Genomic DNA, 26,986 nt, shown 5'->3' with positions numbered 1-26,986 from the left:
ATGGGTGTCACTGCCAAGGGAAGTGTTTGGCATGTGGGGTCTCCACAGTTAGTCCTGGCTCTGAGTCAGAGGCTAGCTTATTTTCTTCTTTCCTTTCCTTATTCCCTTGGAAAACTACATTGTGTTCTCTGAATGTTTTCTCCCCTAGATGTTAGCAGAAAACAGGGCTGTGTGATTGTCAGTTTGTGTCTGGTGTTTCCCTCAGGGCACAGTCTTTTGCTGAGCGCCTGCGCCTGGGGATCGCTGTGATTCACGGAGAAGCGCAGGATGCTGAGTCAGACTTGGTGGACGGACGCCATTCCCCACCCATGGTCAGGAGTGTTGCTGCCATCCACCCCAGCCTGGAGATCCCCAGTAAGTGTGCTGACACCTCTGCTGCTTTCTTCTGATTTTAATACTGACTTAATGTTTATGATTTTTTTTTAATACAGCCTTCTTTTCTTACGTTGGCAAAAACTGATTCCTGGCCAGATAGTGACAAATGTACTTGTGATGACCCTGTGAATTGTAGAGCCCTTTAAAGTAGTATGTCCTTCTTTGTAAGACCTATGAAAATGTTCAAACTATTTAGACTCAGTTATGACTTTTCAGGGAATTCCATTCATTCACTAGTATATCTAAACTATAGTTTAGCTGGGCTCGGTGGCTCAGCCTGTAATTCTGCACCTTTGGGAGGCTGAGGTGAGTGGATTGCCTGAGCCCGCGGATTCGAGACCCCCCGGGCAGCGAGACCTCATCTCTACAATCAATCAAAAAATCAGCCGGGCATGGTAGCGCATTCCTATAATTCCGGCTACTTGGAAGGCTGAGGCGGAAGGATCGCCAGAGCCCAGCAGGTTGAGGCTACAGTGGCCGGGAGCAGCCACTGCACTCCAGTCTGGGTGACGGAGTGAGACTTCAACTCAGAAAATAAAAAATAAAAATAAAGTATAGTTTAAAAGTCTTTTTATGCACAAAGTCATTGATTATGGTGGTGTTTTAATGCAAAATATTGGAAAGGTTTAAGTGGTTTACCAGAGGGAAGGGTTTGGTAAATTGCTTTGTATCTGTACAGCCACTTAAGGAGACTTGAAATAATCAAGACTAGCTGGAAAAAAGAGAATATCTATGAGATCTGTGTGATTAAGGCAGACTACAAGACTGTGTACTTAACTGCCTTAGTTAGTTCAGGCTGCTATGACAAAATACCTTAGACTGGGTCATTTATAGACAACAGAAAAGTATTGCTCACCATACTACAGGCAGTGAATGTCAGGATAAAGGTGCCAGCAGATTCGGTGTCTGGTGGTGGCCTGTTCCTCCTAGATGGAACCTTCTTGCTGCGTCCTCACATGGTGGAAAAGGGTGGAAGACTCCCTCAAGTCTCTTTCATAAGGGCACTGGCCCCTTCATGAGAGTGGAGTCCTTATAATCGCATCACCTCCTCAACGCCCCACCTCTTAATACCACCACTGTGAGTTTCAACATGAATTTAAAGGACACAGAAATTCAGCCCATAGCGTTTTGCCCCTGCTCCCCTCCCCGATTCATGTCCATCTTACATGCAAAATATATTTATTCCATCCTAACAGCCCCCCAAAATCTTCCTGTTAAGTCTTTTTTTTTTTTTTTGAGAAAGCAAGATTTATTGAGAGGACAGAATAGCTCCCACAGTGGGAGGGAGCCAGAGTGGGTTGCCCTTCTGTTAAGTCTTAACTTTGTTCCAGCATCAACTCAAAAGTCTAAAAGTCCAAAGTCTCATCTAAATAGCATCTAAATCAGATATGAGTGAGATTCAAGTGAATTCATTCTGAGGTGCATTTCTCTGCAGCTGTGAGCCTGTGAGATCAACAGGTTATGTGCTTCCAAAATACATTGGTGGGACAGGCATAGGATAGACATTTCTATTCCAAGTGGGAAAAGTCAGAAGGAAGAAAGGAATGACCAGGTCCTGACCAGGTTCGAAACCCAGCATAACAAACATTAAATCTTAAGGCTCCAAAAGAATATTCTTTGAATCGAAGTTCTGCCTTCAAGACATATTGGGGCAGGGTTTGGGCCTTTGAGGCTCTGGGCAACCCACTCTCACAGCTTTGCTGGGAGCACCCCACCCTGCAGCGCCCACATGTTCAAATTCCTGTGTCTCTCGGGCTAGAGTTACACACAGTGGCTCTGCCAATCCAGGGTTTCGGCAGCAGCCCTACCCCCACAGCTTCACTGGAGGATCCCTAGTAGGATCTCTCTGGTGGCCCGGCCCCTGAGGCAGTTCTCTACCTGGGCCATGGGGTCATCCTTTAAAGTCTCGGTACAGGTAGCTGTGCCCTCACAGATAGTACACTCTGTGTACTGTGGAGATGGCCTTGCACACACCCCACCATGACTGACTGCCTGTGCCTTCCAGAGGGGCAGCCCAAGCCGTAGCTGGCCCTGCTTGAACCACAGCTAGAGCAGCCAAGGAACACTGCAATGGAGTGTAGGGAACGGAGCCTTGAAATCGTTGTGCTTCCAAGGCCCTGGCATTCTGGACTTGTGATGGGATGGGCAGCCATGATGATCTCAGAAATGTCTTTGGGGTCGTGGCTTCATTACCTTGTTGACTAGCATCTAGCTTCCTTCTATCCCTACTAATCTTTTCAGACATTTGTTTGGCCCCACACCCTTAGTGTTCTCTCCTGAACATGCTTTTACCTTCTTTTTTTTTTTTCCCTTGGAGTCTCACTCTATTGCCCAGGCTGGTGTGCAGTGGCACGTTCACAGCCACCTCAGCATTGACCTGCTGGGCTCTGGCAATCCTTTCACCTCAGACTTCCAAGTAGCCGGAACTACAGGCACGTGCTACCACACCCAGCTAATTTTTGATTTATTTTAGAGATGAGGTCTCTCCAAGTTGCCCGGGCTGGTCTCGAACCCACAGGCTCAGGCAACCCACTTGTCTCGGCCTCCCAAAGTGCTGGGATTACCAGCTGAGCTGCTGAGCTCAGCTGCTTTTACATTCTTTACAACATGGCCAGGCTGATAACTTTCCACATATTTAAGTTCTGCTTTCCTTTTGGTTACAAATTTCATTTTTAGTTTATTTCTCTGTTCTTGCGTTTTACTATAAGCAGTCAATAGAAGCCATGTACCGTCTTCTGCCAAAGATCCTATTTCACCTCTCTTAAATTCTGCCATCCACAAATACAGGGACACAAATACAATTCAGCCAAATTCTTTGCCACTTTATAATAAGAATCGTCTTTCCTTGTTTCCAATAACATATTCCTCATTTTTATCTGAGATGCCTGTGTCATCAGAATGACTTTTACTGTCCATATTTCTACCAGCATTCTGATCATGACATGATCCTTCAGATAATTTCTAAGAAGGCTTTCTTTACAGCTCTCCTCTTCTGAGCCTGTCTTAGTCTGTTTTGTGTTACTATAACAAATCCCTGAGACTGGGTAGTTTATAAAGAAAAGACGCTAACTCAAAAAAAAAAAAAAAAAAAGGCAGTACATGTGGACTGTGGAATACTACACAGCCATACAAAAGAACAAAATTTTGTCCTTTGCAGCAACATGGATGGAGCAGGAGGTTATTGTTTCTTGTGTGTGTGTATGTGAGGGAGCAAGATTTATTGAGAGGACAGAGAAGCTCCCACAGTGGGAGGGGACCCAAAGGGATTGCCCAGGAGGCTGTTATTTCTAAGTGAATTAATACAGAAGCAGAAAACTGAATATTGCATGTTCTCACTTATAAGTGGGAGCTAAACACTGCGTACACGTGGGCATAGGATGGGAACAACAGACACTGGGGACTCCTAAGGAGGGAGTAAGTGTTGAGAATGACCTTTTGGGAACCGTGCCCACCATGTGGGTGATGGTCTCAGTAGAAGCCCAAACCCCATCTGTGTAACAAACCTGCATATGTACCCTCGGATCTTAAAACAAAACCCAGAAAACACAACACCTTAGACTGGGTCATTTGTAAACAATAGACACTTATTGCTCCCAGTTCTGAAGGCTGGGAAGTCCAAGATCAAGGTGCCAGCAGATTTGGTGTCTGGCGAACACTCACCCTGCCTGGAAGACGGTGCCTTTTTGCTGTGTCCTGCCACAAGCCTTTTTTTTTTTGAGTTGGAGTCTCACTCTGTCGCCCAGACTGGAGTGCAGTGGCCGCTCCCGGCCACCGCAGCCTCCACCTGCTGGGCTCCGGCGATCCTTCCGCCCCAGCCTTCCAAGTAGCTGGAACTGCAGGCACATGCTACCACGCCGGCTGATTTTTGATTTATTGTAGAGATGAGGTCTCGAACCCGCGGGTTCAGGCAATCCACTCACCTCGGCCTCCCAAAGGCGCGGGATTACAGGCTGAGCCACCAAGCCTGGCCACGAACCTTTTATAAGGGCACTAATCCTATTCATGAGGGCAGAGTCCTTGTGACTTACCCACCTCCCAAAAGGCTCCACCTCTTGATACTGCCACACTGGGGACTGGGTTCCAACATCTGGTGCAGGCATGACCTTTTAGACCATAGTGCTGTCTTTGTGAAGGGACCAGGAGGGAGTATGAACAAAAGCAGCTATGATGGGGTGGTAGTGTTATCCGTGAATTTGTTTTTGACTTTAAGAAACCTTCCTCATGCCTTAATAATATCTTTTCAATTAGAAAAATACTGTCTTGTTTGAGTTGTCAGGGGTGAGGGGAACCTTAACCCTCTACCCTCAGGTTCAGTATTTGACAGCCTATGAATTAAAATGACAGCTAGTAAGAGGAAAGACAGAGTTTAATCACATACTGTTCAGAGGTCACAAAAATATGACTCAGAAGTGGTTAGAATTGGGGCTTATGCACCATCTTTTTTTTTTTTTTTTTTTTGAGTTGAAGTCTCACTCTGTTGCCCAGACTGGAGTGCAGTGGCTGAGAGTGGCCACCGCAGCCTCGACCTGCTGGGCTCCGGCGATCCTTCTGCCTCAGCCTTCCAAGTAGCTGGAACTACAGGCACATGCTACCACGCCCGGCTAATTTTTTTGATTTATTGTAGAGATGAGGTCTCACCAAGTTGCCCAGGCGGGTCTCAAACCCGTGGGTTCAGGCAATCCACTCACTTCAGCCTCCCAAGGTGCGGGATTACAGGCTGAGCCACCGAGCCCGGCTTATGCACCATCTTAATAGGGGAGGGGAGTCTCAACAGAGTGAGACTCCAACTCAAAAAAAAAAAAAAAAAAAAAGGGGAAGGGAAGGGGAGGAAAGGCACTGATGGAAAACTGGCCCACTGGAGTATAGATGGAGGATGGGCTGGGCTGGGCTGGGAGATGGCTGTGGAGGTGTGTGTGCTGCTGGCTGCTAGTGCTGGGGGCTGAGAGTCTTCCCTGGCTTTCCTGGGGAAGGGATTTAGGATACTAGTTCTTTTGAAAGACTGCTTTTTGGCATATAAGGAATTTCAGGAACTCCGATGCTTTCAGCTCACAACATGGAGTATATTCTGGACTCCTTCGGGTTTCTAGTTTGCCTCAGGAGTTTGCTCATTTATAGAGAGAAAAAAAAATCAGACAAGGAAATAACCTATCGTGGAGAAGCTGAGGTTCCAGCTGGACTCCTTGGATCTCAGTCAGCTGAGCTGGAGAGTGAAAGTAGTCCGGGCATGGGTTAAATCGTGGTGCCAGGACAGCCTGTGGTAGGAGAGCAGACTGGGGTTTGCATCTGACTCCATAACTTACTGGCTGTGTGCCCTTGGGCCTGTCCTTTACCTGAAGAAGAGGGGCAACCAGAGGCTGTATGTCAGAGTTGAGCCGTATGGCATGCCAAGGCCTGGGAAAGCCCAGGGATCCTCAGGACTGAGCTGCTGCCTCACTGGCGTGCAGAGTTAGGGCTACAAGGAAAAAAAAAAGATCTCATTACTGAGGTGTTTATTGATTCCATGTCAAAGTGATAATATTAGCCGGACTCGGTGGCTCAGCCTATAATCTCGCGCTTTGGGAGGCTGAGGTGAGTGGATTGCCTGAGCCCGTGGGTTCGAGACCCACCTGGGCAACTTGGCGAGACCTCATCTCTACAATAAATTTAAAAAAAAATTAGCCAGGCGTGGTAGCGTGCGCCTGTAGTTCCAGCTACTTGGAAGGCTGAGGCGGAAGGATCGCCGGAGCCCAGCAGGTCGAGGCTGCGGTGGCCGGGAGCAGCCACTGCACTCCAGTCTGGGTGACAGAGTAAGACTCCAACTCAAAAAAACATAAAAAATAATTTAAAAAGTGATAATATTTTGATTCCTTGAATCAAACAAAATATATTATGATTAATTTTATCTGTTTCTTTGTGCTTTTATAATCTAGCTACTAGGAGATCTAAAAGTACACACATGGCTTACATTTGTGACTTTGCATTTCTATTGTACATCGCTGTTCTGTGGGTGGTGGCGATGGGAATAGTGACAGAATACGTTGGGAGATGTCACAAAAGATGGTGGGAGGGAATGAACATTTATAGTGTATTAATTCCAGGACAACCCTTCTAACTGAGTGGTGATTAGATATTCTATATTACGGATAAAAGGGTCAGAAAGGGAAGGAGACTTCCCTGTGGCCACATAGTGACAGAGCTGGGCTGTCTGACTCTGAAACCTGTGCTTTTCTCATCCTTCTTGGGGCTCTTGGACTCAGTGATGAGGGCTAAAGAAAGGGAAGGCTGAGACTGGAGCCAGAGTTGGCATTTGGGGCTGGGAAGGAGTTAACACAGCGTTGGTGTTGACCTGGGCCTGCAGAGCCCTTCACTGTATGTGTACTTCTTTTTTTTTTTTTTTTTTTTTTTTTTTGAGTTGGAATCTCACTCTGTCGCCCAGACTGGAGTACAGTAGCTGCTCCCGGCCACCACGGCCTCGACCTGCTGGCCTCCGGCAATCCTTCCACCTCAGCCTTCCAAGTAACTGGAACTATAGGCGTGCGCTGCCACGCCCGGCTAATTTTTTGATTTATTGTAGAGATGAGGTCTCACCAAGTTGCCCAGGTGGGTCTCGAACCCACAGGCTCAGGCAATTCACTCACCTCAGCCTCCCAAAGGCGAGGGATTATAGGCTGAGCCACCGAGCCCAGCTTGTGTACTTCTCTCAGAGTGTTCTTGCCGGGTGCAGACTATGGCTGCCACTCCCTTTCAGAGTTCTTGCCTGGGCCCTGTGGGGCTGTGTTTAGGAACCTCAGCGGAGCCCTGAGGACCATGCTGACCATCTTTAGAGGAACTCAGGTCCTGTGTAACTTGCTGGGCAATAGCTTTCATGTCGCCTTGGGTAGTGGATTCTGGATTACAGTAACAGCTATGGATTCCCCCAGAAGTGAGGCATAGGATTGGAGGATGTGTAGGTTCTTTCCAGTGTTTATTTGTATACTTACTTGGTCTTTATGTTTCAGCTTGCTTCATTCACAAATTTTCTTTTTTTTTTCCTTTTTGAGTAGGAGTCTCACTCTGTCACCTAGATTGGAGTCCAGTGGCATGCTCATGACCACTGTAGCCTCAACCTACTGGGCTTAGGTGATCTTTCCACCTCAACTTTCCAAGTAGCTGGAACCACAGGTGTGAGCCACCACACTCAGCTAATGTTTTGATTTATCATAGAGACGCGGTCTCACCAAGTTGCCCAGGCTGATCTCAAACTCCTGGACTCAGGCATTTCTCTCACCTCTGCCTCCCAAAGTGGTGGGATTACAGGTGTGAGCTACCACACGCAGCCTTATTTAATTAATTATAATATTTATATGTTTACATTTCAACTCAGTGATCACTAGAGGACTTCTTTGGGCATATACTAGAATTTTAATTTCATAGATCTAATAATTTTTTTTGCATATTTGATGATTTTACATCCTGCTTAATGCTTTTTTATGTTTAAAGCAAATAATGAGTGAAGGAAAAAAATTATTCCTGTAGCAACTCAAATACAAAAATTTTGATATTTAGTATTAGATATTTAAAATTATTTTTGTATCCTTTGATTTCTTATAGATGAAAACATGCCAACTAAAAAAAAAAGAAAATTCTTTTTCAGAATATAAACACATTATGTAATTTTTCAAAATATTATAATGCATACAGTGTAGAAGAAAATAATCATTAGTGCTTACTCCCACTATTCAGAGACATATTACTTTTCTATTTTGGGGCACCTCCTTTCATTTTTTTCTGTCCTGTTTCCACAGAGCTGTGATCCATGCTGCTTTTTCCAAGTCATTAGAAATGTTCATAAACATCATTATTATTGACTGTCTAATATCCCATCTTATAGGTGTGACTTGGACTGACCAACCATTGCCCGATCTGGAGTTTATGTTTTCTTCTGTGCTTTGCCAGTATAATGTGGTAGTGAACATGAGGGTAGAAAAACTTTTTCCATACTTTGACTTCTTTCTTTCTTTTTTTTCGAGTTGGAGTCTCACTCTGTCACCCAGACTGGAGTGCAATGGCATGCTCCCAGCCACCGCAGCCTCGACCTGCTGGGCTCCGGCGATCCTACCACCTCCCAAAGTGCTGGGATGACAGGCTGAGCCACCGAGCCTGGCCACTTTGTCTTATTTCATTACAAGTTTCTAAATATGAGATCAGTGATTTGAAAGTTGTGAATATTTATAACGCTTTTTATCAAATTGGTTTCCTGTAGGGCTATCCATTATCCTCTTTCACCAACACTGAAGTCAGATGTCCTGGAAACAGGAGTGTTGAAATTTCAAAAGTCACTTCAGTTTTGATGTTTATCTTGCTTTGTTGTTTTCCTTTTTTGCCCCTTCATCCTGACACTAACCTAAGTTTACACGTTACATTTGATTGTCATATGTTTTTAGTCTCTTTTAATCTAGAGCAGTGGGTTCTCAGTTGGAGCGATAGAATTTATCTCCTGGAGCAGCGGTCCCAAACCTTTTTGGCACTAGGGACTGGTTTCATGGAAGACGATTTTTCCATAGACCAGGGAGAGGGATGGTTTGGGAATGATCAAGCATATTACATTTATTGTACATTTTTTTCTATTATTATTACACATTGTAATATATAATGAAATAATTACACAACTCACCAAAATGCAGAATCAATGGGAGCCCTGAGCTTGTTTTCTTACAACTAGATGGTCCCATCTGGGGGTGATGGGTGACAGTGACAACCGAAGTGTGTTGCTTAGGTTCAGTCTACTCTGTAATCTTGTTTTAGTTGCTGTCACTGCAGAACACCCTACCTCACAAAGATAGGATGTTGGAAATGGAAGCAGGCTTTTCAGTGCTTTTGTGGCAATCTCAGGATATTCCACCTTGACTTGAATCCAGAACATATGGAGATTTGAAGTTGTCTCAAACATACCTTGAAGGTTACTGTCATTTGCGATCTCAAGCAGTTGATCTTTTTCTAGCATGGACAAAGTCGATTGACCCGAATTGTTCGCAAATGGGTTGCAGATTCATTCCTTCCCTGTGCGGGGATCTTTTGTGGTTGGGAAGTAATGCTTAAACTCTTTTGAAAGCTGAGATAAATGATCATGCACCAGCTGGGAGAAAGGAGGCCCTGTCTCGGTCTCTTTCAATATCTCTGTGGATGTTTGAAACATGTCAAAAATCCCAGTGTTCATTCGTTGCCCCCATAATTTCAGGTTGGCTTTGAATGCCGCCACTTTATCTGCCGACTTGAACACAGTTGTCATTCTCTCCTGAAGTGACAGATTGAGTTCGTTGAGCAGGTTGAATATGACACAAGTAAGCAAGTTTTGTGACCCATTCTGTGTCACTGAAATGTGCTGGAAGTGGTGACTGTTTTTCTAAAAGAAACCTCTGGAGTGGGTCTCATAGTCAAAAACTCTGGCCAGTGATCTACCTTTAGAAAGCCATCTCACTTCTGTGTATAAGAGAAGATTTGTGTGCTCTGAGTCCATCTCCTCACAGAGCTGCATGAACAGACATGAGTTAAGGGCATATACTTTAATGTGATAATTTTAATCATGTCCTGCAAAACGTTAAGTTCAAGTGACATTTTCCAGCTAGCCAGCATTTCCCTGTGAATGACACAGTGCATGGACTAACATTCAGAAGCAACCTCTTGGACCCAAGTAGTGAAACCAGAAAGCCGTCCAGACATGGCAGCTGCTCTCTCCGTGCATATACCAACACAAAATGACCAATTCCATTTTCCTGATATGTAATTGTCCAAAGACTTGAATAGTTCTACATCTGTGGTGTTGGTTGGCAGCGAAGGTGCACATATTAATAACATATTCTTATGCACATCCTCCTGAAATTATATCACAAAAATAAGCTTTGTTGCCTTGTCAGTACTGGTAAACTCGACAACCTGAATTGCCTACCATGACTCATTAATCCTCTCTAACAGTTGTGCCTCAGTATCCTCTAGTGTTTCATCACTTCATCTAGTTATGGTGCTAGCTGAAAGAGGAACACATGCCACCTTTTGAACTGCAGCTTCTCCTAAAAGTTCATGACAGATGTCCTTAGCAGGAGGCAGGATCAGCTCTTCACCAACAGCAAAGGGCTTCTTAGCTTTAGCAATGTGATTAACCACTAAGAATGATGCTCTCAGTGCAGACACAGTTGATGAAGTGATGGCCTTCAATAATTGATTCTGTTATTTGTGTTCACAGTTTTTTTTTAAACTCCAAAGGCTTATCTTTTAATGCAGAGTGCTTGGTCTCCATGTGGTGAAGCAGTTTTGAAGGTTTCATGGCTTCGTTGGCTAGCCAGTTGCCACATATTATACAAAGTGAGCTTGGAGAACATGAATCACCTGTTGCAATGAACCCATAATTTAAGTAGGACTCTTGGTATTTTCTTTTAAATGCAGCTTTCTTTTTGTTGGCAGCCTTAGAGTCTTCTGCTCTCTCATCGGGTCTTTCCCCCTTTTCAAAGAAGCTCTCCAGTAATGTTTGTTTTTTACTCATTTTGACTAGAGTTAGCTTGCGGGCTTACCAAAACTGTGACTGAGACAAGTGTGCAATGCAGGAAAGAGGCACAGATGGAAGTGGTAAATAAAATAATGAATGGGCCACAGGCAGACTGAAATAAGTTTTGGACTCTGACTTAAAGCCTGCCACCAGATATAGCTGTACAATTGAAGTACATCAACTCGATGTGCCACCAGATGCAGCTTGTTACTTGCCACTCACTGATAGGGTTTTGACATGCGTTAGATTATCTGCAAGCAATTAATTTATTATGGTCTCTGTGCAGTCAAACCTCTCTGCTAATGTTAATCTGTATTTGCAGCCACTCCCCAGTGCTAGAATCACTGCCTCAGCTCCACCTCAGATCATCAGGCATTAGATTCTCTTTTTTTTTTTTTTTTTTTGAGTCGGAGTCTCACTCTGTCGCCCAGACTGGAGTGCAGTGGCCGCTTCTGGCCACCACAGCCTCAACCTGCTGGGCTCCAGCGATCCTTCCGCCTCAGCCTTCCAAGTAGCTGGAATTACAGGCATGCGCTACCACACCCGGCTAAATTTTTATTTTTATTTTTTGAGTTGGAGTCTCACTCTGTCGCCCAGACTGGAGTGCAGTGGCCACTCCCGGCCACCGCAGCCTCGACCTGCTGGGCTCCGGCGATCCTTCCTCCTCAGCTTTCCGAGTACCCAAAATTACAGGCGCGCGCTACCACGCCCAGCTAATTTTTTTTTTTATTTATTGTAGAGATGAGGTCTCGCTGCCTAGGTGGGTCTCGAACCCACGGGCACAGGCAATCCACTCACCTCAGCCTCCCAAAGGCGCGGGATTACAGGCTGAGCCACCGAGCCCGGCTAGGCATTAGATTCTTATAAGGAGTACGCAACCTAGATCCCTCTCATGTGCGGTTCACAATACTTCGCACTCCAATGAGAATTTAATGCCACTGTTGATCTGACATGAGGTAGAGCTCAGGCAGTAATGTGAATGATGGGGAATGGCTATAAATACAGATGATTCTTCTCTCACTCACCCGCCGCTTGCCTCCTGCTGGGCAACCCGGTTCCTTATAGGCCATGGACCAGTACCCTTGTCCTAGAGGACATTTGGAAATGTCTGGAGATATTTTGATTGTCACCCTGTAAGGAGGTTGCTACTGGCATCTAGTGAGTAGAGACTAAGGATGCAGCTAAACTTCTAACAGCACACAGGACAGCCCCTCACAACAAAAAATTATCTGACCTAACATGTCAGTGGTTGAGAAGCCCTGATCTAGAACAGTCCTTTTACTTTTTTTCCTTAGTGATACTGACCTTAAAAAAAATTGAAGAGAAATATAGTTTAGAATTAACAGTTTTAAAGTGTAAAATTCACTGGCATTTAGCACATTCACAATGTTGTATAACTACCATTTCTTTCTAGTTTTAAAACTTTCCATCATCCCAGAATATCTTGTATCCATCCATCAAGTAGTCACCCCCACAAGTTTCCTTTCCCCAGTCCCTGGCAACCACTAATCTGTCTTCTGTCTTTATGAATTTGCCTATTCTGGACATTTTATGTAGTTGGAATCATACATATGTGGGCTTTTGTGTCTGGCTTCTTTCACTTAGCATGTCTTTGAGGTTTATCCATGTTGTAGCATGTCAGCACTCATTCCTTTTGGCAGACAAATAATACTCCATTATATGGATTTATCACACTTTATTCATTCGTTGATGGGAATTTGAATTGTTTCCACTTTTGGGCCGTCGTGCTGCTTGTGCATTCATGTATGAGTCTCTGTGTGGACTATGATTTCATTTCTCTTGGTATATACCTAGAATGGGAATTGCTGAGTCATACGGAAATTCTATGTTTAAATTTTTGAGGACTTTCCATGATGTTTTCCACGGCAGCTGCACCATTTTACATTCCCACCAGCGATGGACAAGGGTTTCAATTTCTCTACATCTTCACCAACACTGCTTTTCTGTTTTTTTTATTTGTTTGTTTGTTTGTTTGTTTGAGTTGGAGTCTCACTCTGTCACCCAGGCTGGAATGCTATGGCATGCTCACGGCCACCACAGCCTCGACCTGCTGGGCTTTAGGTGATCCTTCCACCTCAGACTTCCAAGTAGCTGGAACTACAAATGTGTGCCACCATGCCCAGCTAATTTTTGTGATTTATTATAGAGATGAGGTCTCACCAAGTTGCCCGGGCTGGTCTCGAACCTCCGGGCTCAGGCAATCCTCTTACCTTGGCCTCCCAAAGTGCTGGGATTACAGATTGAGCCACCATGCCTGGCCAATATTTTTTTATTGTAGCCATCCTAGAGGGTATACAATGGCATCCTACTGTGATTTTGACTTGTATTTCCCTAATGACTAATGATGTTGAATATCTTTTCATGTGTTTGTTGGCTGTTTGTATTTCTCCCTGGAGAAATGTCTATTCAGATTCTTTGTCCATTTAAAAATTGGGTTGTTTGGGTTTTTGTTGCGTTATAAGAGTTCTGTATATATTTTGGATACTAGACGCTTATCAACTACATGATATACAAATATTTTTTGTAGGTTATCTTTTCACTTTCTTGATCATGTCCTTCATCACACAAAAAGTTTTAATTTTGATGAAATCAACTTTATTGCTTATGTAAGAATCGTATTTTAATTTTTCTAGCAACGTTTTGTAGTTTTCACAAGTTTTTCACCTCCTTAATTACATTTACTCTTAGAGTTTTTTGTTTTTGATCCTCTTATAAATGGAATTGCTTTCTTAATTTCCTCTTTGGATTGTGCATTGCTGAAATGCAACTGATTTTTGTGTTGGTCTTGTATTCTGCAACTTTGCTGAATTTGTATATTAGCTTTGGTAGTTTTTTTTGTGGATTCTTTGGTATTTTCAGGATCATGTCATCTGCTAGTAGAGATAGTTTTACCTATCCTCTCTGGTCTGGATGCCTTTTATTTCTTTTTCTTACCTAACTACCCTTACTAACACGTATCATGTTAGCTGTGGGTTTTCATAGTTACCCTTATCAGATTGAGCAAGTTCCTTTCTATCCCTAGTTTGTTGGGCCTTTTTATCATGAGACATTGCCTTCTTAAAGCTTTACTTTTTAACATGAAATCTTTCATGTATTTTTTTCTGACCAGTGCTAATTCCTAAAGAAAAGCCTCCAATCACCGTGGTTGGCGATGTTGGAGGAAGGATTGCCATCATCGTGGTATGTGGGTCTCTTTTATTATTCATTTTCATATTTGTCATTGTTATTCTGTTGACTTATTTATTAATTGTGGGCATATAAAAGGCCTAGGGATAGTGGCATGACCAGGTAAGTTTCCTTCAAGTTGGTGCCTTGTGCTAAATGTTTACTTTGACCCAGAAATTTTAAAATGTTACCATTAGTTTATTTAAAATTTGCTAACTACTTCGTTAACTAAATATTGTGCATCTGTTTGTCATAACGTGGGAAATTTTTTTGTGATTAAAGTAGGGTACAAAGTTGATTATATTAATAACTGTTTAAAACACAAGTCCTTCCACACGTCATAAAACCAGTGCACAAAAAGAGTACACTTAATGCCTGTAGTTTAAAGAAGAATAGAATGAATAGCTGGCTACCTGCTAGCGCATGTAAGGCATGGCGCATCACTGGGTACCCTGGAAGCCTCTGCTGGGCTCACCCTGGTCTGTCTTCTCTCTTCCCCTCAAAAGTTGTTGCTACCCTGAAAGCTGCCCATTTTCTTCCTTGTCTTTACAGTCTGCCTCGAGTACATATGTTCTTAAATGCTGTCTTGTATTGGTTGGCTTATTTTTGAGGTTTCTATAAATGATGTCTTTGTGTACTTCGTGACTTTTTTGTTTAGCACCATTGTTGAAATTTCCCGTGTAATGGCAGGCAGTTGTGCATTATTCTTTTTCACTGCTATATGGTGTTCCATGGTATAATTATTACACAGCTGATTTATCTGTTCTCCAGACATTGAACATATAGTTTTTAAATTTTCACACAATACTACTTTGAACATCCTTGGGACTTATTCTCCAGTGCATACATGCCTGGGAGTGGAGTTGAAGGTATGCCCATTTTCAGCTTTACAGGGTATGCCAAATTGTTTCCAAAGCAGTTGCACCCATTTCCCAATCCTCATGGTGAGTGCCCCACATTATCTGCAGTGCTTGGTAATTGTGTATGCACCTTTTTCAGGTTAGAAAATCTCCCACATCACCCTACAGGTAATAGCTGTCTGCTAATTTATTCCTTAATGGGCATAGACTACAGTAACAAGATGCTGTGGATTCAAAAGCACTTCTTCCCCCCTTTCTATTACAACTGCATTTTTTTCAAAAGTTTTGATTTTGAAGTAATTATAGATCCACAAGAAGTAGGAAAAAATGTACAGGGACATCCTGCATCCTCTTTACCCAGTATCCTCCATTTTGCCTAACTGTAGAACAGTAACATAACCTGGAAATTCTCAGTGTCACAGCCCACAGAGCTCCTCCAGAGAGCCCCCATTGTATGTGCACTGTTTGTATGTGTGTGTGTCAAGACACAGAAGTACCCCCTCCCCACAGAGCCATGCTGTCGTTTTCTGTGTGTGTGTGTGTGTGTGTGTGTGTGTCAAGACAGTCAAGACACAGAAGTACCCCCTCCCCTCCCCACAGAGCCATGCTGTCGTTCATAGCCACATCCACCACCTTCCGCCCAACCCCCAACTCTGATGATTCATTCGTTTTGTGCTGCTGTTAACAGGATATCTGAGACTGGGGTATTTTTTTTTTTTTTTTATTTATTGTAGAGATGAGGTCTCGCTGCCCAGGCGGGTCTCGAACCCGCGGGCTCAGGCAATTCACTCACCTCAGCCTCCCAAAGACGCGGGATTACAGGCTGAGCCACCGAGCCCGGCTGGGGTATTTTTAAAGAAGAGAAATTCATTATCTCACTGTTCTGGAAGCTGGAAGTCCAAGATTATGGTGCCAGCATTTGGTCTGGTGAGGGCCTTCTCCCCAAGTCCTCACATGGCAGAGAGTGCAGGAACAAAAAAGGACAAACTCTGTACCCTCATGTGGCCTCTGAGCGGGAGGGAGGGAAGCCTTTGTTATAGCAGCACAAGTCCATCATGGGGAGGAGCCAAGGGACCTAAATACCTCCCCAGACCCCACCTCTCAGCACTGTTGCCCTGGGGAGTGAGTTTCCAACACCTGAGTTCTGGAAGGACAGAAGCGTTCAGACCGCAGCACCTGGCAACCGCTCATCTGTCCTCTGTCTCTATGATGATTATTTCAAGAGTGTCATATAAATGGATTATACAATGTTTAGCCTTTGAGATGAACTTTTTCACTTACCAGAATTCCCCTGAGATCCATCCTGTTTTGTATATTAATATTTTATTTATTGCTGAGCAGTATTCCATGGATACAGGTACTACAGTTTGTTGAAGGACATTTGGATTATTTCTGGTTTTTAACTATTAAACCCAAAATTGCTATGCACATTCATGGATGAGTTTTGTGTGAACAGAGTTTTATTTTCTCTGAGGTAATCGCAGTTATCTGAGATAAATGCAGTTGTTGGTTTACATGGTAGTCGCAAGTAGGGGTCTTGTAGAAACTGTCGGATTATTTTCCAAAGTGGCTGCACGATTTTACCTGTTCTTGCAAGTGCTCATATACCTTTGTTCTGTCTGTGATTTGGCAGGATGACATCATTGATGACGTTGACAGCTTTCTTGCTGCAGCAGAGACCCTGAAGGAAAGGGGTGCATATAAAATCTTCGTGATGGCAACTCATGGCTTGTTATCTTCCGACGCCCCCCGGCTGATTGAGGAGTCTGCCATTGACGAGGTAACAGGGTCTGGCTGTGTCTGGGCACAGCTGCCCAGACACTTTGGCATATCCCAACCCTTAGTTACAGAGAGGAGGTGCAGGAATGAGCTGTTTGGTAGTCAAAGGATTCAAAACATGGGTTGTATTTGTGTTTAAATGAATATAAGCCGTGAACTCTACCACTTTTTTAAAGATACAGCTTTATTGAGATGTAATTCACATACCATACAATTCACCCATTTAAAATGGTTCAGTGGCTCTTAGAATGTTTGAAGCCACACAGTCTTTATCACAGTGATTTTAGAACATTCTCTCTCCCCACAAGGAAACCCTGTACCCATTAGCAGTCACTCCACATTTCCTCTCAGTTCCCTCAGTGCCTGGCAACCACTAATCTGCTTTTTGTCTCTTTAGATTTGCCTATTCTGGACATTTCACATAGATGAGGTCATACAATGCGTGGTTTTTTGTGTCTGGCTTCTTTCACTCAGCATAATATTTTCAAGGTTCATCCACTCTGTGACACGGATCAGTACTTTGTTCCTACTATAATGGAGTAATTTTCCATTGTATGACTATACCTCATTTTGTCTGTATCCTTTTGTTTTGTTTTTTGTTTTTTATTTTTGAGTTGAAGTCTTACTCTGTTGCCCAGGCTAGAGTGCAGTGGCACGCATGCTTACAGCCACCCCAGCGTTAACCTGCTGGGCTCAGGCGATCCCTCCGCCTCAGCCTTCCAAGTAGCCAGAACTACAGGCACACACTACCACGCCCAGCTAGTTTTTTAATTTATTGTAGAGACAAAGTCTTGCCAAATTGTCCAGGCCTCGCAGGCTCAGGCAATCCACTCACCTCAGTCTCCCAAAGTGTTGGGATTACAGGCTGAGCCACTGAGCCCGGCCTGTTTATTTATTTTTTTTTGAGTCAAGAGTCTCACTCTGTTATCCTGGCTGGAGAACATTAGCACAATCATGGCTACCATAGTCTTGACCTGCTGGGCTCAGGCGATCCTTCCACCTCAGCCTTCCAAATAGATAAAACCACAAGCATGCCCAGTTAATTTTTTTGATTTTATAGAGATAAGGTCTTGCCACGTTGCCCAGGCTGGTCCTAAACTCTGGGCTCGGGAAGTTTTCTTGCCTTTGCCTCCCAAAGTGCTGGGATTACGGGCATGATTTACCATGCCCAGTTCTCTTTCTACTTTGATTGAAATTTTTTTTCCACTTTTTAATTATTATGAATAATACTGTTGTGAACATTTACTTATTTAAATTTTTTTAGAGACAGAGTCTTATTTTGTCACCCAGGCTGGAGTGCCACTCAGTGGCACAGTCATAGCTCACTGCAGCCTTAACTCCTGGGCACAAGTAATTCTCTCACCTCAGCCTTCCAAAGTGCTGGTGTCACAGGTGTGAGCCACTACACCTGGCCTGCTATGAACATTTGAGTACAAGTTTTTGTGTGGACATGTTTTCAATTATCTTGGGTGCATACCTTGGATTAGAATTGCTGGGTTATATAGTAACTTTATATTTAAACTTTCAAGGACCTGCCAGACTGTTTTCCAAAGCAGCTGAACCATTTTTACATTTCTACCAGCAGTGAGTTGGGATTCCAGTTTCTCCACATCCTCATCAACTATCTGTCTTTTTGGCCATACCTGTCCTAGTGGGTGTGAGGTTCTCAAGTCTTAACCTAAGAAACACAGGTAGTGTCACAGTGCCTGGGAACATTGTTGAAGTTAGACTTGTCTTCCTGTCATAGAGAACCTCAGAGATTTGAAAATGTGTCATGTTTTTAGGTCAAACGATGAGGCTACTTGACTTTCTCATGCTCTTGGATTTTCTCGATTCACAGGTCGTGGTCACCAATACAATTCCACACGAAGTCCAGAAACTCCAGTGCCCCAAGATTAAAACTGTGGACATCAGCATGATCCTTTCAGAAGCAATCCGCCGGATTCACAATGGGGAGTCCATGTCCTACCTTTTCAGAAACATAGGGTTAGATGACTGAGAAGTTTTCCTTTTTCAAAATTCCCAAGGGCCAAACTGGAAGCATAAGGATGAATGCTGTGAGGGGTCGTGCTTGGTGGGATGTATTTCACAGGGGCTATTGTGTGTGTTCCTTCCTCTTCCCATGCCCTTCCTTCCTGTTGATTCCTATGAAGATAGACCAACTTTTTATGTCAGTTTGGGCGTTTGTGGGTTTGGGGGCAATTTTTATAGAAGAAAAACTTTATTCTCCTCTTCAATACAATAAGTTAAAATCTGATTTTTTTCATCTAACTGTTTAAAAGAATAACACTTGGAATACAATTTCTAAGCTCACAAACCGCCTTTTCCCAGAGTTGCTTAAGCCAAGTGTTTAAACAAGTTAATAAAATAACATGATCCACTGTATGATAACCTGCAATTAAAAAGCCAGATTATACTGTTGAATCTAGTAAATGACATTTTTAGAAATGCTTTTATAGACAAGCATATGGAATATGTGATTGTATTTATTTTCTGCAACTAAAGAAGGAATAAAACCTGTGTTCGTGTGTGTTTTTTTAAATTCTGTGTTTTGGCAATTGTTTTTTAACTGAAATAAAATGAAAGCTGAATATACATGCTGTGGATATCGACGTGTTTATCAGTTTATTAAGTTTATTCTTCTGCAACTTTTCTGGGGAATATGGTAAGCCTGTTAGGGATGTAATATTCTCTGTATTATGTAATATTCTCTGTATGTAATATTGTCCAAGACCCTGGAAGTTCCTAATCATTTGAGGCAGGAGAAGAGTCTGAACCTCAGGATAAGAGGCTGCAGGCAGGAGGGGCATAAGGGGGCTTAGACTACCATCTGATCTTGGTGTGGCTTTGCTCCCTTTTCCACAGCATGCCCTTCTTGAAACATGTTCTAGAGGAGTGAGATGCCAGGGGCATCCCAAGGGGCAAGTGACATGACTGTTGCTGTCAAAGTCTTAAGTATCCTTGGTCTGAGAGTTGAGAGTTTAGAACCAGAGTCCACCGGAATCGGTCCCCTGGAGCGCTATAGCCTGGGGTCACACCAGTGGGGGGGGGGGGGAACTGGGCTCCATTCATGGAGGAAGAACAGACTCACACGAAAACTGATTTCTGCCTTAAACCTTTGCTTTCCGCCTCGCTAGATTAGATCTGGAATAAAACAGCAGTTGATTTAGCACTTACCATTTGCCATGTCGGGGCTTCTCAGTGCTCCACAGAGAGCAGCGTGGCCGGGGGCTTGCCCAGAGCAGGTCTGGGAGCTCTGTGGGTGTGGAAGTGCCAAGTGCTCTGCTTCTGGAAGCTGCCTGTGTGTCCCACGGGCTCCCTCTCACCCTTCTCAGCACATCCAGTAGTGCCGCTCCCTCTCTGTTTACCCCTGAGGAAACAGCTTGGGAGAAAGGTATTCCCACCCCAAGACTTCAGATCCAGTGAGTGACAAGAGTCGTTTTCAAAATGTCCTTGCTATTGCAAACCTGTCCCTAGAAATGGGATCTCCCGATCTTCAGCATGAATGGGCTTCGGGGATACGCACTGAGGGCTCCTTCAGCTGGCGTGTCTCCAGTCAGTCGCAGGCCTCTGTTCTCCAGCCACATTTGGAAGAAGAGCTTTGGGGAAAGGGTGTCGCCACCCATGAGAAAGAAACCTGCTTGTGGCGTCGGGACTTCATATTAATTCTGTGAAATGGGATGAAGACTTTAGTGGCGGGTCTCACCTCTCCAGACACTGGGTTCATTTTCCCACCTTCTGCCCCTTTAATTACTGCCTTACCATTTTCTGTTATAGATGACAGTTGAGGAAGTCGCCATGTGGTTTAGAACAAGTGACACACTTTGAGCCGCCATGGGGCACCCCTTCTACCCCCCAACCCCCGGTGTGGCTCTGGCACAATGGCCCTTCCTGTTGCTGCACTAGCAAGGGAGGAGGGTACTTTTGAGCTCCTTCAATAGGGGGCTTCCTCCTGCTGGCTGTGTCCAGTGAGGTTTCACCCTGTGGGTTTTCCTGGCATGTCATTCTCCATGAAGAAAAGTCACATTGACAGACGTGAATGAAGCCAGGTACAGAGGCTCACACCTGTAATTCCAGGGCTTTGGTCAGCCGAAACGGGAGGATCGTGTGAGGCCAGGAGGTCGGCACCAGCCTGGGCAACATAGAAAGATCTCGTCTCTACAAAAACAAAAATTTAGCTGACCGAGTTGGTGCATGCCTACAGTCCCAGCTACTCTGGGGAGGCTGAGGCAGAAAGATCACCTGAGCCCAGGTCATCAAGGCTGTGATGAGCCATGATGGTGCCACTGCAGTCCAGTCTGGGCGACAGAGTGAGACCCCAACTTTTAAAAAAAGTGAATGAAAACAGATGTTAAAGTCAGGATCCTTCACCTCCAGAGAGACTCAAAGTTCTGTTCTAAGCTCCGGAAGGAGGCGAAGATGAGAAGGAACCCACATCCCAGTTGTGGCTGGAGCCTGGGGAGAGCAGAGCCTGGGAGGCTGGGCCGCTTCTCTGCCAGGGAGAGGGAAGACAGCAGAGAAGGGGAGAGGAGTGGAGCCAGCGGGCAGGGGGTGGAGGGCTCGAGCGGCGGGCCAGCTCCGGGCCTGTGGAGGAGTGCTGGGGGGCTCTGAGGGCCGCGGGAGCACATCTCCCTCCACCCGCCCCTCAACGCCCCTCTTGCCCTCCCAGGGGTCCCAGCTTTTCCGTGTAGGGCTTTGCTTCGGTCAGAGACGCCCTGTTTGCCACGCAGACCGCCATCTCCACGGAGCGGCCAAAGGGAAGGGGGAGGCGGCCCAGAAATTCTGTAACAGGAGAAAGGCTCATCGGTTCCAATCCTGGTTGTGACGTCATCGCTTGACGGACTTGTGGGTTGGACCAATGCTGTCGCGGCATTAAGAACACAGGATTTGCCCGAGCCCGCGGGTTCGAGACCCGCCCGGGCCACTTGGCGAGACCTCATCTCTACAATAAATCCAAAAATCAGCCGGGCGTGGTAGCGCGTCTGCAGTTCCAGTTGCTTGGAAGGCTGGGGCGGAAGGATCGCCGGAGCCCAGCAGGTCGAGGCTGCGGTGGCCGGGAGCGGCCACTGCACTCCAGTCTGGGCGACCGAGTGAGACTCCAACGCAAAACAAAAAACAAAAAAAAAACCACAGGATGGATACACACCAACTCAGTCACAACTGTGCCAGGGACGTTCATCCTTTGGCTTTCACAGTTTCCTTCCTTCAAGGTCCAGCACTGCGACCAGTCAAGTTCAGAGTCAGAAGAAAGCTTTCTGCTCCCCAGGCCAGCATTCTTCCAAACATGTCAAGCATACCCCGACCAAAGACCTCCCAAGTCCTTGATTTTCAGGTGTACAGTTAGGTTATTGATGCATGGTTTTTCTTCTTTTTATTTTATTTATTTATTTTTTGACTCAGGCTCTCTAACACCCAGGCTGGAGTACAGTGGTATGAACATGGCTTACCACAGCCTCAACCCCCCAGGTTCAGGTGATCCTTTCCCCTTAGCCTCCCAAGTAGCTGGGACTACAGGCGTGCACTACTACACCTGGTTAAATTAAAAAATTTTTTTTGTAGAGACATGGTCTTGCTATACTGCCCAGGTTGTTCTCAAACTTCTGGGCTCAAGCAATCCTCCTGCCTCCGCCTCCCAAAGTGCTGGGATTGTAGGTGTAAGCCACCACACCTGACCAGGAGTAGTTATATTAATTTCAGACAGAGCAGGCTTAAGAGCAATGAAAGTTAACAGAGATAAAAATAGGGCAATACATAATGATTAAGGGAGCCTTGTTCCAATAAGACATAGCAATTTTTTTTTTTTTTTTTGAGTTGGAGTGTCACTCTGTCAGCCCAGGCTGGAGTACAGCAGCACATTCATGGCCACCACAGCCTCAACCTGCTAGGCTCAGGTGATCCTTCCACTTTAGCCTTCCAAGTAACTGAGACTACAGGCATGCACCACCACACCCAGCTAATATTTTTATTTATTGTAGAGATGAGGTCTTGCCAAGCTGCCACGTCTGTTCTTGAACCCATGGGCTCAGGTAATCCTCTCACCTCAGTCTCCCAAAGTGTTGGGATTATAGGCGTGAGCCAAGACATAGCAATTCTTAACGTGTATGAGCCTCATAACAGAGCATAAAAATATATGAGGCAAAATTGAATGGAACTGCAAAGAAAAATAGATAAGTCCACTTTATAGTTCAAGACTTCAACATCCCTTATCAGAAATGGGTAGATCTAGTAGGGCAGAAAATCAGTAACTCAACAACACTATCATAACTATATAGAATTGAAATTTATAGACTACTTTATGCAATGACAGCAGAATACACATTCTTCTCAAGCTCACGTGGCTCATTCACCAAGATAAACCATGCTCTGGCCACAAAATACACTTTTTAAATTTTTATTTATTTATTTATTTGAGTTGGAGTCTCACTCCATCACCCAGACTGGAAAGCAGTGGCACACTCACAGCCACCCCAGACTGACCTGCTGGGCTCCGGCAATCTTTCCGCCTCAGCCTTCCAAGTAGCTGGAACTACAGGCACACGCTACCATTCCTGGCTCATTTTTTATTTATTGTAGATACGAGGTCTCACCAAGTTGCTCGGGCTGGTCTCAAACCTGTGGGCTCAGACAATCCACTCGCCTTGGCCTCCCAAAGTGCTGGGATTACAGACTGAGCCACCAAGTCCGGCTCACAAAATATACTTTAACAAATTTATTTTTATCTAATTTTTTTCCTACCTATGATTTCATTCATGATAAACTTTAACAATTTTTTTTAAACCAGAGTCTCACTCTGTTGCTCAGACTGGAATGCAGTGGCATGATCACAGCTCACCACAGCCTCAAACTCCTGGGCTTAGGGGATCTTTCCTCCTCAGCCTCCCAAGTGGCTGGGTCTACAGGCATGTGTCACCATGCCAGGCTAATTTTTTTTTTTTTTTTTTTTGTAGACATGGGGTCTTGGACTCCTGGCCTCAAGCGATCCTCCTGCCTGGCCCCTCAAAGTCCTAGGATTACAGATGTGAGCCACTACACCTGGCCTTAACAAATTTAAAAGAATAGGAATCATACAGTGTCTGCTCTCAGACTACAGTGAAATGAAACTAGAAATTGATAACAGAAAAATAACTGGAAAGTCCTATAATAGGGCAACCCTCTCGGGTCCCCTCCCACTTTGGGAGCTTTTCTGTCCTCTCAATAAATCCTGTTTTAAAAAAAAGAAAATCCGCCGGGCTCAGTGACTCAGCCTGTAATCCTGCGCCTTTGGGAGGCTGAGGTGAGTGGATTGCCTGAGCCCGCGGGTTTGAGACCCGCCTGGGCAGCGAGACCTCATCTCTACAATAAATCAAAAAATTAGCCGGGCGTGGTAGCGCGTGCCTGTAATTCCGGCTACTGGGAAGGCTGAGGCAGAAGGATCGCCGGAGCCCAGCAGGTCGAGGTTGCGGTGACCGGGAGCAGCCGCTGCACTCCAGTCTGGGCGACAGAGCGAGACTCCAATTCAAAAATAAATAAATAAATAAAATCCTAAAATATGTGGAGATTCAACAACACACTTCTAAATAACATATAGGTCAAAGAAGAAATCTCAAACAAAAAATTAAAATATTTTGATCTAAATAAGATTTAAATCACAACTTCTCAAAATTTGTGGGATGCAGTGAAAGCCATGCTCATAAGAAATTTTATAGCATTAAATGTATATATTAAACCGGGCACGGTGACTCAGCCTGTAATCTCAGCACTTTGGGAGGCCAAGGTGAGACAATTGTCTGAGCCTGGGGGTTCGAGACCAGCCTGGGCAACTAGGTGAGACCGCGTCTCTACAATAAACCAAAAAATAAGCTAGGCATGGTAGCACATGCCTGTAGTTCCAGCTACTTGGAAGGCTGAGGCAGAAGGATCATCTGAGTCCAGCAGGTCAAGGCTGTGGTGGCCATGAACGTGCCACTGCACTCCAGCCTGGGTGACAGAGTGAGACTCCAACTAAAAAAACAACAAAAAGATATATTAGAAGAGGAGTAAGATCTAAAAATCAATTATCTAAACTAACACCTTAAGAAAACTGAAAAAAAGAGTAAATTAAATCTAAATTAAGCAGAAGAAAATAATAAAAATTAAGGCAGAAATCAATAAAATTGAAACTGAAATTTGATAGAGAAAATTAATGACACCAAAAACTGGTTCTTTGAAAAGATTAATAAAATCAATAAGCTTCTAGCTAGGCAAATAAGAAAAAAGAAAGAAGAAACAAGCCAGACTCAGTGGCTCAGCCTGTAATCCTGCGCCTTTGGGAGGCTGAGGTGAGTGAATTGCCTGAGCCCGGGGGTTCAAGACCCGCCTGGGCAGGTGAGACCTCATCTCTACAATAAATCAAAAAATTAGCCGGGCGTGGTAGCGCACGCCTGTAATTCCGGCTACTTGGAAGGCTGAGGCGGAAGGATCGCTGAAGCCCAGCAGGTCGAGGCTGCGGTGGCCGGGAGCAGCCACTGCACTCAAGTCTGGGCGACAGAGTGAGACTCCAACTCAAAAAAAAAAAAAAAAAGAAGAAGAAGAAACACATTATTGATATAAATTAAATGAAATGAATGAAAAAGTAGACATCACTTTAATGTTCACTATGAACATTAAAAGGATAAAAAAGAAATACCATGAACAACTCTATGCCCACACATTTGATAAGTGATATGAAATAGTCCAATTCCTTGAATGGCTCAATCTACCAAAATGCATATAAGAAGAAATAGGTCATCTGAGTAGGCCTGTATCTATGAAAGAAATTGAGTCAATAATCAATAATCTTCCAAAAGAGAAAGCACCAAGTGCAGATGGGGTCACTGTCAAATTCTGTCAAACATTCAAGGGAGAAAACATACTAATTCCTTAAAATCTCTTTCAGAAGATGGAGAGGGAATACTTCCTAACTCATTGTATAAGACCAGTATCACCCTAATACCAAAACCAGACAAATAAGTTACAAAGAAATAAAACTAAAGACCAACATCTTTCACGAACATAGAAGCAAAAATCCTCAACAAAATATCTAAAAGTCCTGTCTCAGCCGAGTTCCGTGGCTCAGCCTGTAATCCTGCGCCTTTGGGAGGCTGAGGTGAGTGGATTGCCTGAGCCCGCGGGTTCGAGACCCGCCTGGGCAGCTTGGCGAGACCTCATCTCTGCAATAAATCAAAAAAATCAGCCGGGCGTGGTAGCGCATGCCTGTAATTCCGGCTACTCATAAGGCTGAGGCGGAAGGATCGCCGGATCCCAGCAGGTCGAGGCTGCAGTGGCCGGGAGCGGCCACTGCACTCTAGTCTGGGCGACGGAGTGAGACTCCAACTCAAAAAAAAAAAGTCCTCAGTCTCCTGGGCTCCACGGACCTTCTGCAGAAATGTATCAAAGGCAGACCTTGCACTCTAACCACAGGAATGTGGGCAGTTACCACACCATAGGTGACACAGCCCAAGAATCCAGCAGGGACAGGGAGGAGGAGGAGCCAAGGAAGACTTCACAGAGGCAGTGACAGCTTAGCACCATCTTGAGGGCTGGATAAGAGTTCACCAATCAGAGTGAGATGCAGGGGGACATTGAGGTTAAGTATGACTTAAACATTCAGTGACAAGCTGAGGGCAGCAGGAGCTGGGTGGCGGCAGGGCTAGGGCACCAGGTGCCAACCTTGCTCTTGATCTTAGGAGCAGTAAGGGCTACTGAAAGGTATGTTTTAAACAAGTGTGTTTAAAATGTCAAGGGTCAGCTGGGCTTGGTGGCTCAGCCTGTAATCTCAGCACTTTGAGAGGCCGAGGCCACCCAGGCAACTTGGCAAGACCTCATCTCTACAATAAATCAAAAAATATCCGGGCGTGGTAGTGCACACCTGTAGTTACGGCTTCTTGGAAGGCTGAGGCAGAAGGATCGCCAGAGCCCAGCAGGTCAAGGCTGCGGTGGCGGGGAGCGGCCACTGCACTCCAGTCTGGGTGACAGAGTGAGATTCTGACTCAATAAAAAATAAAATGTCAAGGATTAGATTAATAGGGTGTTCATTCTGGGAAAGAGAGAGTCTGTAGCTTGCTTTTTTCACTTCTGAGTGTAAGTGAAAGGCACTATGACTTTTCCTTTTCTTTTTTTTTGAAAGCAGGATTTATTTATTCTTATTTATTTATTTTTTTTGAGTCGGAATCTCACTCTGTCGCCCAGACTGGAGTGCAGTGGCCGCTCCCCGCCACCGCAGCCTTGACCTGCTGGGCTCTGGCGATCCTTCTGCCTCAGCCTTCCAAGAAGCCGTAACTACAGGTGTGCA

At 44.7% G+C, this 26,986-nt stretch overlaps 1 protein-coding gene across 5 annotated transcripts in view; it reads left to right on the top strand.

Moving 5' to 3' along the window:
* The window catches only part of PRPSAP2 (phosphoribosyl pyrophosphate synthetase associated protein 2), a 54,266-nt gene extending 34,958 nt beyond the window's left edge, over positions 1-19,308 (top strand). For 3 of the 5 annotated variants that reach the window (XM_021708609.1, XM_021708607.1, XM_021708606.1), the window contains 4 exons: positions 206-354; positions 14,004-14,074; positions 16,553-16,699; positions 18,539-19,308. In XM_021708609.1, the coding sequence (XP_021564284.1) occupies positions 206-354; positions 14,004-14,074; positions 16,553-16,699; positions 18,539-18,697 (526 nt within the window). In that variant the 3' untranslated portion in view covers positions 18,698-19,308. The remainder of the gene's footprint in view (positions 1-205; positions 355-14,003; positions 14,075-16,552; positions 16,700-18,538) is intronic. The other 2 variants (XM_008050139.2, XM_021708608.1) reach the window with 2 other exon arrangements.
* Positions 19,309-26,986: the final 7,678 nt, after the last annotated feature.

The sequence above is a fragment of the Carlito syrichta genome, unplaced genomic scaffold (assembly GCF_000164805.1).
Source record: "Carlito syrichta isolate Samal-C Ts95f unplaced genomic scaffold, Tarsius_syrichta-2.0.1 Scaffold143064, whole genome shotgun sequence".
Taxonomy (NCBI): Eukaryota; Metazoa; Chordata; class Mammalia; order Primates; family Tarsiidae; genus Carlito; species Carlito syrichta.
Note: the sequence above shows the minus strand (reverse complement) of the source record. Positions and strands in the feature narration are given on the sequence as shown.